This window comes from Crocodylus siamensis, chromosome 1 (genome assembly GCF_052110815.1).
Source record: "Crocodylus siamensis isolate JL-2025a chromosome 1, ASM5211081v1, whole genome shotgun sequence".
In the NCBI taxonomy this organism is placed as follows: domain Eukaryota; kingdom Metazoa; phylum Chordata; order Crocodylia; family Crocodylidae; genus Crocodylus; species Crocodylus siamensis.
Genome location: NC_143395.1, coordinates 172,382,137 through 172,396,517, shown reverse-complemented (window position 1 = coordinate 172,396,517; position 14,381 = coordinate 172,382,137). Strand labels below are relative to the sequence as shown.

At 42.0% G+C, this 14,381-nt stretch overlaps 1 protein-coding gene across 1 annotated transcript in view; it reads right to left on the bottom strand.

Annotated features, from left to right (window-relative positions):
- Positions 1-14,381, bottom strand: part of LOC149873658 (spermatogenesis-associated protein 7 homolog) — a 65,378-nt gene that overhangs the window by 5,781 nt on the left and 45,216 nt on the right. The window contains exon 9 of the mRNA XM_090048974.1: positions 14,177-14,234. Coding sequence (XP_089905100.1) covers positions 14,177-14,234 — 58 coding nt within the window. The remainder of the gene's footprint in view (positions 1-14,176; positions 14,235-14,381) is intronic.

Here is a 14,381-nt window from a genome sequence, read left to right as displayed (position 1 = left end):
AAATGCATGGGCTCTCCCCTTGAGTCCCAGTGCATCTTCCCTCTTCTTTCTTCTGTCTGTCTTTTAACCTTGATTCCGAGCCATTAACACACTTCCTCCAGCCAGCATGGTGCCGGCTAGTTGGATTGCAGCTTGACCACCTGGGTCCTGGCTTACTTGGAACAGCTGGGCACATGTTCCCTCAAGTGGGGCCATGCGCCTTTCCTTCTCCCCAGGCTCACACCAACCAGCAGTCTTCTGGTAAATCGGGGGCTCAGGCAAGGCCCTGTCACATGCATGGCACTTACTCTGCTTGTAAGGAACCTTGATATTTCAAACTTTGCTAGTGGAGACTGGACTTTTACATATCATTGTGTCACCCATTCTCAGCAACTTTTCTAGGAGCCAAGTTATGAAATCCATGTTAAATATATTCATGATCTACCATAATGAATGGGGATGAGACAATTGATATGTGAGCAACAGCCTTGATTCCATTCAGCAGGTGAACTATAGCTACCAAGCAGCTTAGAATTGCATAAGAAGCATATCCTGTGAGACCGGACTTCCCGTTTGAATTAATTAAATAGTCACTTTAATAGTAAATTATAGAAATAATGGATCAAGGGAAATCCCTCCAAGGGATTATCCTTCAATGAGGATTAGGAGCTAAAAATGCTTTATGAACTCTTCCTCTTTATCCTGATCATTGGGAAAACTTGTTAGAGCAGAAGTACCATGAAAAGAATGGATGTAACTGGGGTAAGTTACTGTTAAACAGCCTATAAGGAAATTGGTTGGGATTTAATGAGAGCAGTCCAAAATTCAAGTTGGAAAGCTCATGTTGGTTGACATAGTGACCCTTTTATTACTTTCACAGAAAAAATAGTTTTCTAAGTTTTAAATGTAGATAAGATTGGGCCTTTAATGAGAGAGACACTTCCCAATGTTTGGAAAAATGACTGACACTTCTAGTTTAGAAAGGTTTTGGGGGTAAATCTGATATCTTTTATTTACTCAAATTTGATATCAGATTTGCTCAAAGAACCTTGTCTGCCTATGTCCTTAGACCAACACAGCTACAACCAACACCCCGACTTCTAGTTTAACATATTGGTTTAAGAAAATGTGGAGTTTCTGAATTTTATCTGAAGCAATTATTTGGACAGTCACTTCTCAGATTGATAGATGAGGTTTGCAGGCTTCACCATGACATTTATTTTCCTTTTGAAGGGTTTATGGCCTTGATAGACATTAAGAAATACTCAGGAGCAATGAAAAAGTCACTTTAAAATCTACCCATAGGCTTTTTAACTGTGTTAATTTTTGTATTAAATTTAAAAATGACTGATCCCCGTAAAGACTATAGTATTCTGACCTATATTCCTGTGGCTCTGAAAAGGAGATTCATTGCCACTAAGAACCGCTTAACTGTTGAAATATTTGTTTCCAAGTCATGGAGCTCTTTGCATATCTGCTGTTAAGGTACTACTGTATTCTGTATCACAATGGTGTTGTGAGCAAGCTTTTAAAAATGTGATAGTTGATAAAATTCTAAATCCAAAGTATAATCTGAGACAAAAGATGGATAGATTATGGTTAATGAATTTCATGTACAAATACAAAAGCAAAGATGGATACTACTTCAGGCAAGTGTTACAAGTGTTCAAAGACCAAACCCTTCAGTGGTGTAAATGAGCAGATTTCTTCTGGTTTCAGTGGAGCAATGGTACTTTTACACAGGTGGAGATGATGCAAATGTAAGGTGTGGTTGAAGTACTTTACCATGTAATCACTGTAGCCTAATTATAAGTATGCAAAGAAAAGCCTTGTTGCAGTGAGTTCCTGTTATGGAAATAGTTAAAATATGTCTCCAGGAAAAGATTTTCCTTGTATTTTTAGGAAAAAATATGACGACTTACTGGTCACAACTTATGTTTGTGAAGAAAATGAATACGTGCATTTTTATAAGAAGTTTCTGAATAGAAAGGTGGGTTCTAGGAATGGGAAACTGTGTGAATTGGAATACTAGAGATTTGGGTGAAGTGCTGCAAAGACAGAAGCCAAATTGGAAAGGTTTTGGTATATAATTATAGTGAGAGAATTCCTGATCGCCCATCTTGCTGCACTAGCGAATGCCCATGGGATACTATGAAAGTTTCAATATAAAAATGAAGCCAGTGTGTGCATGTTGTCATCTTTATATAGTGCTATCAGGCTTAAATTTCCATTATGCTGGGTTCATCTACACAAGAGTCTAAATGCATAGTAGAGTAATTTGACTGCACACTAGCATGTCATGGTGGAAGCCCTGTTATTGCACTAATGCATACTAGAATTAATCTACTGTGCATTAGTGTCATTTAAAAGGCTGCATAGGAGCACCAGTTACTGTGCATTTAGTTAGTACCTATTATTACAGGTACTAAACTTAATGCGCAGAAACCACAGGTCATTAATGCACATGTAGACATGGCAACTGACCCTTAAAGCAATACCAGATTAGCTTGGGGATGTATTTTTGAAGGTTGGTAAAGTGATCCTTGGAACCAAAGTTATCCTAATACTGGTTTCCTTTTGCTGCCTAAAAGTGTGATGTTTTATAATCCGCCTAAAGATCTACACTGTGGTGAATCAGATCCTAGATGGTTTCTCTAGATACTGAGTAATCAGTTGGGGGATCTCAAATGTTTTTGCACCTCTATGAAAATAGGTTCCAGGTTTTTCCCCGGACCTCATAAAACTCAAATTCAAGTGTGAATAGACACTTCCTCTAAACTTTAGCTGCAAGATTTTTCCTGCAGTCTTCATGCTTCCTTTCACATCAATTCCTATGCTCCCATTTTATTCTCTTCACAGGGAGCTTTAGGTCAGCTAAACCCTGCTTAACCAGCTGAAGTTAAAGTTAAAACTTTTTTCTTATTTAAATGTTTCTGTATTATCCATTGAGATGTGCAGCAGTTGTTTTGTTTGCTTGGACAAGAGGTAGAATGCTGTTTGCTTGCAATCCAAGGAAGATGATGTACAACACTTTGGGCATGTCTACATGGGATGGTACATCGCTATGGTGACTCACTACCATGCTGTACCGACCACATGCATCTACACGTGACCAGCAGCTACTTCACTGTAGTGGTGTGCTCACTCATTATAGTGCACTGCTACGGTGAAGGACTAGCTAAAAATAACCATGTGCCCAGCGTACAGTACAATACAGGCTGCTACTGTGCCATGCTTTAGTACTTTTTTGGAATCCATAAAGAAGTGCTAAAGCACAGCACAGTAGGACCATCACCATATGGGCATGTATAGAAGGACTGTTTGACAGTTTTACTTTTGTTCATAAGTTCCACAGTAAAAGGGAGAAGCTCTCAGACAAAGCGTATAGGTGTACGCTCTGTTGATTTTAACTGCTGCATCTGTAGGGGGGGGAAGCTTTCTAAGCACTCAGAAGTTCAAAGCAAGAATGAACAACTAGCCCAATGCACTTTTCAGAAGTCTTAATGTCCAGTGGAGCAATAAGTGGACAGGGCAGGACAGTAATGTTTAGACTATTGGAAATCTCATTCAGCACTATCCCTGACTGCTGTCTCAGTATGCTATCTCTAAAATGGATGGAGCACTTGGCAAACATTGCATAAAAGGCCCTACATCTATGCTTGTTGTTTCCCTAATCAAAACCTTACTTTTACAGAACTATTAAGGGAAATCTTACTGTCTGTAATTAAATGAGCTGATGGTTATTTTTTTGTAGGAGTTAAGAGTTTCAGTTTCCAGGTAAAGCTCTGAAGCCTGCAGGAAGCCGGGTGCTCTTAAAGATGTCAACAAAGGACATCATACTAGTGGTAACAGTTGTGTGCCCAGGGACCCAAACACACAATTAATCACATGCTGTGTGAAAAAAAAACTACCTTTTATTAGTTTAAAGCTACTATCTAATAGTTTCATTGCATGTCTCCCAGTTCTAGTATTTTTAGAAATTATAAAAAATCCTTATTTCATTTCTTTGAACCATTTAATATTCTATAAACCTCTATCACATATCACCCCTCTCTTTTCTAAGTTGAAAATTCCTAACTTTTTCAGCATTTCCTTATATAGAAGCCCCTCTACACCTCTTATCCTTGTTGCCTTTCTCTTTTTGTTTTCCAGTTCTTCTAGATCATTTTTTGTGGGGGGGAAAGGTGGCAGGCAAGGGCATGACTGAACTGCATGCAATATTCAAGGTGCGAATGAACCATTTATCACTTGGTACATTTTATTTTTTTTTGCTTATTTGCTCAATTTTGCCAGATCTTTCTGTAGTTCTTCACCTTTTGGTCTTTCACACCCTGGACAATTTTGTGCCATCTGCAAGTGTGGCCATCTCATTATTCACCTTCTTTTTAGATCATTTATGAATATATCAAACAGCAGTGGTTCCAGTTGTATCTTTGGGAGACTCATAGACTGTTTATTTCTTTCCATTTTGAAAACTGATTTGTTTTTTATCCTTCAGCATATTTCTGTTCCACAAGTGGTTCTTCCCTCTAATTTCCATGATAGCTACTTTCTTTATGAGCCTTTGATACAGGACTTAGGAAAAGGTTTTTGGAAGTTCAGATATGATGCATCAACAGAGCATGTGCTTGTTAACATCTTCAGAGAACTCTAATAAGTGGGTAAGCCATTAACTCCCTTTAGGAAAGTCGCACTGATTTCTGTCTAGGAAGTCCTATTCATCCATGTGCTGAACTGTTTTGTAATTACTACTTCTAATATGCCAGAGAAAGAAGTTAGATCTGCTGGCCTGTAGTTCCCTGAGCCCCATCTAGAGCTCTTTTTAAAAAACTAGTGTTACAATAAAAATCCTCCATTTGTTTGGGACTGAGGACTTTTTAGTGATAGATTGCATACTACAGTAAGTAGTTCTTCGATTTTAGATCTGAGCACCTTCAGGGCTCTATGATGAATGCCATCTGGTCCTGACGATTTGTTACTGTTAAGTTTCCTCTAAAATTTCACCTACTGACACCTCCATTTGGGTCATTTCTACTGATCCGTCTCTTGGAAGGAATGGATCTGACGAGGGAATTGCTCTAACGTCTTCCGTAGAAAAGTCTGATGCAAAAAGCTGATTTAATTTCCTTAATGTTCAATGGCCCAACTGACTCTTTAGCAGGCTTTCTGTCCTTTGCTGTCCTAAAAAGCTTAGCAACATTTATGCTGTTGCTTCACCTGCAGATGTAACTGTAATGGTATCTGTAGGGTGTCTTAAGAGAAAAGTTGTCAGTTCTCTAAAAATAAAGCATTACAGAAATGTCAGATATTATCATCTAGTCTTCTAAAGCTTTGCTTTTCTGACAGAATTTCAGGAATTAAGTTACCTACAGGAAAGTAAGCCAGGATTGCAGGCCCTCTCCAAATCTTTTATTAGTTTCTCATCCGTTTCATGAAATGATATCGTTGCAAACACATTTGAGTGGTTGGCTCAGGCACGTGAGACATATTCTACCCTGGTGGACTCCTAGAATTGTTTTTTATCGGCTGCTAAAATAAGGTTGGAATATAGTGTAGGGACATTTCCCAAGGAATTTATAATTTCTTGAATCTGAAAAAAAATGTGACCAATTTTCTGCAGATAACACCTGTAAATGTACTCCTAGAAGTACAATTCTCTCCAATGTGTTTAATAAAGAAGATAAAAACCTATTTATTAATAGCTTTTTCCCCTATCTGTACTATAGAAAATGGGGCTCATCTTTCTTTCTCTCTGTAAAAGACTATCAGAAAGAACTCACAAGTTTCTTAATAAATGATGAAAGAATGCAATTCTAAAGCCCAACAAAATATATGTCCAAATATTTAAAGCAGCTCTGGATGAAGATTCCTGAGCAGCCCACAAAATGTGAAGCAATTTGCAGAGGCAGTAAAAAGATGTGGGAGGGAGAAATAAATCCTTCTTGGGAGGAAATGAGTAGACTTTCCCTTGGGCACAGAGGGGTATAAATAAGAGCTAGCGTAGAGTTGGAGATTTCAAGGCAAAGAAAATTGTTCTGCTGAAGTATTATGAGGAGCCCAGGATGAAAGTTTCCTCAGACTGAAGTCTGGTTACAGGAAAAAATTCCATCAGAAAATGCATCCCAGCTTTTCATCAATGAAACCCTAATATACACACATCGGGCACAATTCACATTAAAAAAGATACTTTTTATTTTAAAATATAGTTTCCTACATCTCCAGTGTTGCCTTTTCCACAAATTTTTGCCACTGCACCTCACAGGGCATCTTCTCCTTTGTGTTTGTTAGGCTTTTCATCCTATCTTTTGCATCATCATCTTTTCTCTCTAAATTACCTACTCTCTCTTTCCCTTTGAATAAACCTTAAAAAATCCACTCAGGTATGTGGCTTCCTTTAAATTGGCTATAGTTTTGCTCTCTGCAGAGACAGTTTTGGGAATAAATAGATTGAAGAGCTAGGCAATATCGGAGGCTAAGTGATACAAATGTGAAGGAATAAAATGCCAAACTACCAAAACATCGAACTTCCCCAGTGATGCATTCAGTACCTGTAGCTCACTGTGGGTGTACTACTTTACTGCTTAGCTCTGAGATACTGGGCACATCTACACGTACGCTTTAATGTGCAATAGCCTATTTTACTGCTCATTAAAGTGGCACATAAAAATGTGCTAATACAATAATGCACAGTGGAATAGGCTACTGCGCATTAAGCATTACCTAAAAAGTGTGTGCTTGCACTACTGCACATTAATGCAGCCTAATGTGCATTTATTTAGTACCTCATAAATGCATTAATTCACGTGTAGACACACCCACTGTGCTGTGTATATACTGCTACCAGCAGGAACAGAGAGCAAAAAACTAACCGGAAAAGGTATGCATGGTAAGGAGACAACAAGAAATGTTTGTTGCTCAGCATCCCAGTTTGAGTTTGGAAATGTCCTCTGGGAAGTTGTTTTGCTTTTATCCTACTGTTTTTCTACCCATGCCAGAAAGAAAATGGTATGTGAACACAAATGCTTTGTTTTAAGACCACCAGAAACTGGAAGTGGAAAAGACCTCATAGGTACAGCCTGGTTTAAATTGCAGGCCCAGTTCATGGTGCAGTGGCTCCTTTAATTTTGAAATCCCTGCTGTGCCCTCCTCTGCCACTGACTGGCAGAAGGGCCTTGTTGGCCCCACCACTCACCATTTGCTCCTAATGGCCGGGAGGTGGAAACTGCCATTTTAAATATGCTTGCTGCTGACCAGATGGGAGGCAAAAGCCATGGCTTAAAACTGCAGTTTTTGCCTCCCAACCATGAGGAGCAAATGGTGAGTGACAGGGCTGACAGGGCCCTTCTGCCAATCAGCTATTACACTACCTAATAAATCTCACCATGGGCATAGGCGTAAGTTTGCAGGACCTGACCTATAATCGCGGGGCTTACTTTAAGCCACATGGTTGTAGATCAGGTTCCTGCTTCTGCACACACTCACTGGTGCTGGAAATGTGATATAAGTAGTCTGGGGAGAGAGGGCACTCGTGGGTTCACAGGAGGGTTCTGGGTAGGATCAGAGGGGCTGGGGGGAGGGGATTGTCTCTTTGTGGGTAGGGAAGTTGGAGGGCTAAAAATAGCTCTGTCAGGGTGGAAGGCAGGGTAGGAGGCTGTCAGCAAGCAGCTGGGCTTTCCCAGGTCTGGGGCTGTGCTCTGAAACTGTATATGCATTTGGTTAGATCAGGCATGGATTAGCTTGGTTTACGCAGTGCACCTCCTTAGGTGAACAAAGTTAGAGTGGGCTGGTCATTCTTCTCATGATCTGAACTCCCTGACTGTACATACATACAGTTTGGCACTTAGATCAACCTAATCCTAGTTAGATTGATCTAAGTGTAACATCTGCACATACCTTGCATCATCAAGCTTTCCCTGATAGACGGACAGTCCATTCATTCCTTATTTAGAACTCTTTCTGCACTTCTTAAAACAAGTCCTCACCCTTGGTGTTCACAGCCTTTAGGCTCCTGTAGATGACTTTATTCTCCTTTAGTCATTATTCAGCCAACCTCCACCTTATATTTTTAAAAGATACATACAAGTCCCTCCTCCATTCTAATGTGGGTTGTTGCTCTTTTTTGAGCTGCCACAAAATAGTATCATTTATCTATGAAGATGTCCATACCTAAATGTTGGTCCAAGGTACAGTCCAGCAAATTAGTAAATAATAAATATGCTGTGATGGGATACAGTAATAATCTACTGCTTTTAGAATTGCTAGGTATCTTCTATGAGGAACCAGTCACCATCAAATTTCTGGAAGTCTAGTATCAAAGGTATGGCACCAGAAATTTGCAGGATTGGACTTCAAGTGAAATACTTTCAGTATGATCCAGTCATAAGTACATTACAGATCTCTTCAATTAAAGGCATCATTTCAGAAAGTTCCTTTGTCTATGATATTAACCTAGAGTTCAGTAACTTTAGCTCAGATTGTTCTTCAGTATACTTTTCCCTGCCTACTGATTGTCAGTCAGGCTAATATCTACTATAGTTACCAAAAACACCTCTTCTATTCTAACTGAAGCTCTTCAAAAGATACAAAATAGCTTTCCACATCCCAATTTATAATCACTTAAACTGATATTTAATTGTCATGCAGGGTACATTGCTAACTCCCACTTAGCCTTCTGTCTGAGAGTACAACACCAAGCATCAACACTACGCTGTGGAAACAAGCAAGCAAAGATGACTCTGCTTTTGAACTGGCTAGTGCTAGTAAAAATGCAGACTCCATCTGAATCCATTGTAATTTGTGAGTTTTAAACTATGAAATCTCAAGCCTCAAGCTATTTATTTCCATTGAATGTTAAACCCTACAAAATGCCCTGTATTGCCCAGATTTGCAGAAAGGATATGGTTCCCACAGCACAGTTCACAAACCTGGGTTAGAGAGAGGATTTCCATATTCAATACCTGGGGAAAGTTAGGAACCTCACAATGGGATTCTCAAAAGCCACCATGCTGAGCAGTGCACTTGAACGAGGCAATGGTGAATGCTGAGGATAGGTGTACATCAGAAATCCACCTCAGCCATGGTGCCTTACCTAGTAGAACTTTTTGTTTCCAATTCACAACCCTGAACCTTCTTCAAAATGTCTGGAAGCAGATAAAAAAAAAAAAAAAAAAGATTTAAGCTGGGGTTGAGGTGGTGGTTAGGTGTGTATGTCCCAAGTTGCAATCTTGCTCAGCTACTGTGTAAACTTCTTAAGTGTCACAGTTTTTGCCCTTAAAGTTCCCTAAGTAAGTGGTGCCAATATCAATGTCTATGTTTACATATCTACTCCCTTCTCATCCATGAGGATGCTGAACAACAATGCATAACTGCACAGTTGTGGTCCTCACAAAAAAGGGACACACAAAACAATGCTGCTTCTTATGAACAGAGACCTGGAACATGAACTGCCACCGAATTATAGAAAATGAGGGTTGGAAGGGACCTCAGGAGGTCATCTAGTCCAGCATTTCTCAACCCATTGGTCATGACCCAAAAGTGGGTCACAAGAGTATATGAAAGAATCATGAACAATCATGGATTTTCTCCTTTAAAGGAGAAAACTGGGAAACTGTGGGTTTTCCCTTTCAGACTGGCAGAGTTCCAGCCTGCAAGTGGCTGCTGGGGGCTGGGGAGAGTGGGAGGAGGGCAGTCATGCAGGGGGCACCATGTGCATGTGTGGACCTGCATGTGGTAGCGAGGCAGCATGAAGATCGGTTCTCCACAGGTAAGTCTATGGGGTGGGGGTGAGGGCATAGATGACACGTTGGGGTGGGGGAACGCAGGCAACTCATTGGTAGGGCATGGGGGGTACCCCCAGATTTGTGCACCCACAGTGAGCACAGAGATGCAACCTGGCCAGGTCAGCACAGGCAGGAGCTGGCTCCACAGCCTAGTAGGCTGGAGCCAGTGCAGGAGGGCAGAGTGGAGTAACGAGACTTGTTGCTGCCACTGGGACCCCTGCACCAGCCACATCACCAGCAGCACAAGCAGTAATGGATTGAGTGGGTACCATGCTGCCTGAACCTCCTCCCACTGCCAGCTGCTCCCCTCACACCGTGGCTCTATCCTGCTTCCATGGCCCAGCCACCATTGCAGCTCCCCTCAGGCCATGGCTCTACCCCAGAGGACATGTGGAGTAGCAGGCAGTGTGGGTGATCTGAGGGGAGTGGCAGTGACAGCTGGGCCATGGTGGCAGGGTAGACCAATTACCTGAGGGGAGTGGTTGGTGGCAGGAAGAGGTGAGGGCAGTATGCCTCCCCCTCACACTGCTGATGGTGCAGTTGGCATGGGGGTCCTTGTGGTAGAAACAATGAGCTTCACTGCCCTGCTCTGCCCTCCTGTGTCAGCTCCCTCCTGCTGGGTGAAGGAGATGGTTCCTGCCTGTGCCAGTCCACCTAGGCTGCAACCCACTGTGGGCACACAAATCTGGGGGGCACATGTCCCCCTGTGGCCCACAACCCCCTGCCCCACACACCATAGATATAGACCACCTGCCTGAGAACCATAGATATAGACCACCTGCCTGCTCAAAGCAGGACTGTCACCAACTACATCACCCTAGCCAGGCTTTGTCTAGTTGGGTCTAAAAAACCTTCAAGGATGCAGAGAAAATTCTTCCTGATATCTAACCCAGACTTTCCTTGCTGTAACTTGAAACCATTGTTCCTTGTTCTGGCATCTGCCACCACTGAGAACAGTTTAGCTCCAACCTCTTTGGAAACACCCTTCAGCTGAAGGTTACTATTGAATCCCCTCTGTCTTCTCTTCTCCAGAACTAAGTAAGCCCAGTTCCCTCAGCCTCTCCTCTTAAGTCATGTGCCCCTATTTTTGTTGCCTTCTGCTGGATTCTCTTCAATTTGTCCACATCCTTTCTGTAGTGAGGGGCCTAAAACTGGACACAGTACTTCAGATGTGGCCTCATCAGCGTCAAACAGGAGGAATTACTTCCCTTGATTTGCTGGCACCTCTCCTACCAATGCAGCCCAGTATGCCATTAGCCTTCTTGGCAACAAGGGCACACTGTTGGCTCATATTCAATTTATTGTCCACTGTAACCCCCAGGTCCTTTTTTGCAGAGCTGTTGCTTATCCAGTCGGTGCCCAGCCTGAACTGATGCTTGGGTTTGTTCCATCCTAAGTGCAGGACTTTTTACTAGTCCTTACTGAAACTCATGAGAATTCTTTTGGCCCAATCTTTCAATTTGTTAAGGCCTCTTTGAATCCTAGTCCCACCCACCAGCATATCTACTACTCCTCCTAGCTTGGTGTCCTTAGCAAATTTGTTAAGGGTGCATGCCATCTCATCTTCCAGGTCATTGATGAAGATATTGAACAAAACTAGCCCCAGGACTGACCGCTGAGGCACTCTACTTGATACCAGCTGCTAACTAGACATCAAGCCATTAATTGCTACTCTTTGAGCCCCAGGATCCAGCTAGTTTTCTGGGTCTGTTCAACCAACCCATACTTCCTTAGCTTGCTTGCAAGAGTGCTGTGGGAGAGTGTACCAAAAGCCTTGCTGAAGTCAAGGTATACCACATCCATTGCTCTCCCTGCATCCACAGAGCCAGTGTCACCACAAAAGCTCAAGTTTTGCACTTCTCACCCAAAGTATTCCTTCCTAAATTCTCTGCTCTAGTTTGTACTGTGTTTAGTACAAGGGGAACCTAATCACCCATTGGCAGCCTTCTGGTGGTGTTAACATAGATCAAAGTGAGAGAGAGAGACAACATGTAGCCACTCAAACTCTGCTAATCACTTAAGGCCTGAACATCCCATCCACTAACAAAAATGAAGGGGAGACAAATGAAGAGCAGATAGATGGACTTTGGGGAATTCTTTCCCATACATGTTTCAGCAGAAGACTACCGGGAATTCCAGCAGCCACTGGATCGCGAAGGACAGCACTTGATGGCGCTGCCAAGGAGAAGGACCTTGAACAGGTCAGTGTTGGCAGCTTTGTACAAGAAAACCTAATGACTACTGTCTTTTTAATTTTGTTCTTAAGTGCTTTCACTAAGAATCCAGGAGTTTTACATAGGCAAAGTCACTGATCCTATCCTATGGTGTCTCTCTCTCACTAAAACTGACTTGTCCAAAGCCAAATTGAAAGTCTATGAAGCAGAGATCTTACCCATGTATCAGAGGTCCTAGTCTCATGTCCTAATCACAGGACTACCCTTTCATTTTTCCACCGCCAAACAGAATCAGGGAACTGAAATAATGCATGGTTCAGTAATAGAGGCATTTGCAGACGCAAGGGATTTATTATTGGAAGCCTGTTTTGAGTTTATGACATCCTCAAGAAGGCTTCAATTTGTCATCTTGACTAATTCAATCATTATTTGAAATTTATTTGTGTGACCATAGTACAGGAAACTCATTGTTCACAAACTAGTTGCCATAGTTATTGCTTAAACTATTCGTTATATCCATCATATGATAGGTCACATTATTATTAATCTGTATTGCATAATGTAACTGAGTGCTCTAGTCCGCATTTGTCCACTAGGCTGTGCAAAGCTTTGGTCCCTGATTCAATTCGGTAGAGATTCAGCCCAATTCGTTGGCTGAATCTCCAAATCGAATCAGAGGACCCTTTAATCTCTCTGAATCGATTAAGAGAGATTTGGCTATTTGGACATAGACACAGCTTTAAATGTTTTTTCTCGTGATTGCTGCAGTGCTGGAGCAGATGAAGCATCCCACAGAAGCACGGGGAGCTCCCAAGCGCACTTGGCAGCAAACCTGGAAGAGGATCAGAAGCACTTTTGGTCCACTTTCTGGTCCACCGGGGAGCATGCAGCATCCCGCCCCCCCACACACACCCCAGCATCCTCCTGGCTCAGCAATGGTCCCTCCTGGGTCTGGAGGGTGAGGCACTCGGGGTCCCCCTGTGGCCAATCGCTGAGCTGGGAGCAGAGTGCAGGGGCACCCCCCGCATGCTCCCTGGCATACCCAGAAGTACTTCTGGTCCACTTCTGGGTTCACTGCTGAGCATGCTGGAGAGTCCTCGGTGCTCCTGTGGGACGCTCCAGGCACTTCAGCGCTGCAGCGATCATGAGCCATGCCTGCTACCTCAAGGTATGTAGGAAAAAACTTTTAAAGCTGTACCTGTGTCTGAATCACTGATTTGCCGAATCGGCATCAAATCTTCAGATTCGGATTTGGCTGAATCGAATCAGGGCCAGTGATCCAAATCAACAGATCAAATCGCTGTTCCTGATTTGGACCAAATCCTAATTGAATAGGGCCCATTTCGCACAGCCCTATTGCTAGGTGACCTTTCCTAAATCTTTTCATGCCTTTGTTTGCCATCCTATAAGTTGGGGCTACAGAACTTTGAGAACTATTGATGAAAAGCAGTAAATAAGAGTTAGGTGCTGTGATTATGGCTATCACTAGTGATGAGGCATCCCAAACATAGACCCCTGTTAGTCTGATGCTGCATGAACAGTGAACAAAGGATGATGTTTGCTGATTGCTCCCTAACTGGAGAGTTCATTCAAGATGTCTACCAAACAATTTCAGCATGAATCCACATTCATTACCAGTCTTAATTTTTCTGCTAGTGAAAATTCACTTGTGCCAGGTGAGTGCAAACTGAGGGGATCACCAGCAACACAGAAGTAATTTTCCAGCTCTTGTCTGAGTTGACATTCCTGGTGCTTAGCAGTGGCCACCTGGATTTGCTCAGTGTGCATGCGGGTACACACCATACTTCAAGGAATGGCTTGTGAAGCTTATGGAACTTCAAAGTTTGCTGCTGAGCTTTGAAGTTTCTCTACTGACCCACTTTCAGAGCAGCAGGGCTTTCAGAGCCAAGATCTTCTCTTGCTTTTCTGCTACAGAAAATGGCAGAAACAGCAGAAACGTGTTGCAACAAATGTTTCTTGCAAAAATGCCTTATGCAGTCTAAACCAATCTGCATGCTAAGTATTTCATCAAGTACTTTTTGGAATCTGGAAATGTGCATATAAACATACATAAATATTAGTGCTCAATGCAAAACACCCTATGTCTGCTGCTGTTTGTGGAAGCAAGGTTAGGTTATTTTTAAATTGTATAGAAAACAGTGGCATAAATTGTTACTCTGCATTGATGTACAACATTGCTCTTGCAAATGACAGACTATTTAATAATAGATATTTTTTGCTCACCTCATCAAGGTCATGTCTTCTACTTCTCATGTGCATTTGTAATAAAACATCCAATGCCCTTAAAATAAAGCAAAAAGGAACATCAAAACAAAAATACCCTCCAAACCACACAATCCCCTAAAAAACAATACACTTTCAAATGACAACTACTAATTTTGAAATATAGTCAAGATGCATCCTAACTCTTCATTTCTGCTGTAGGTCC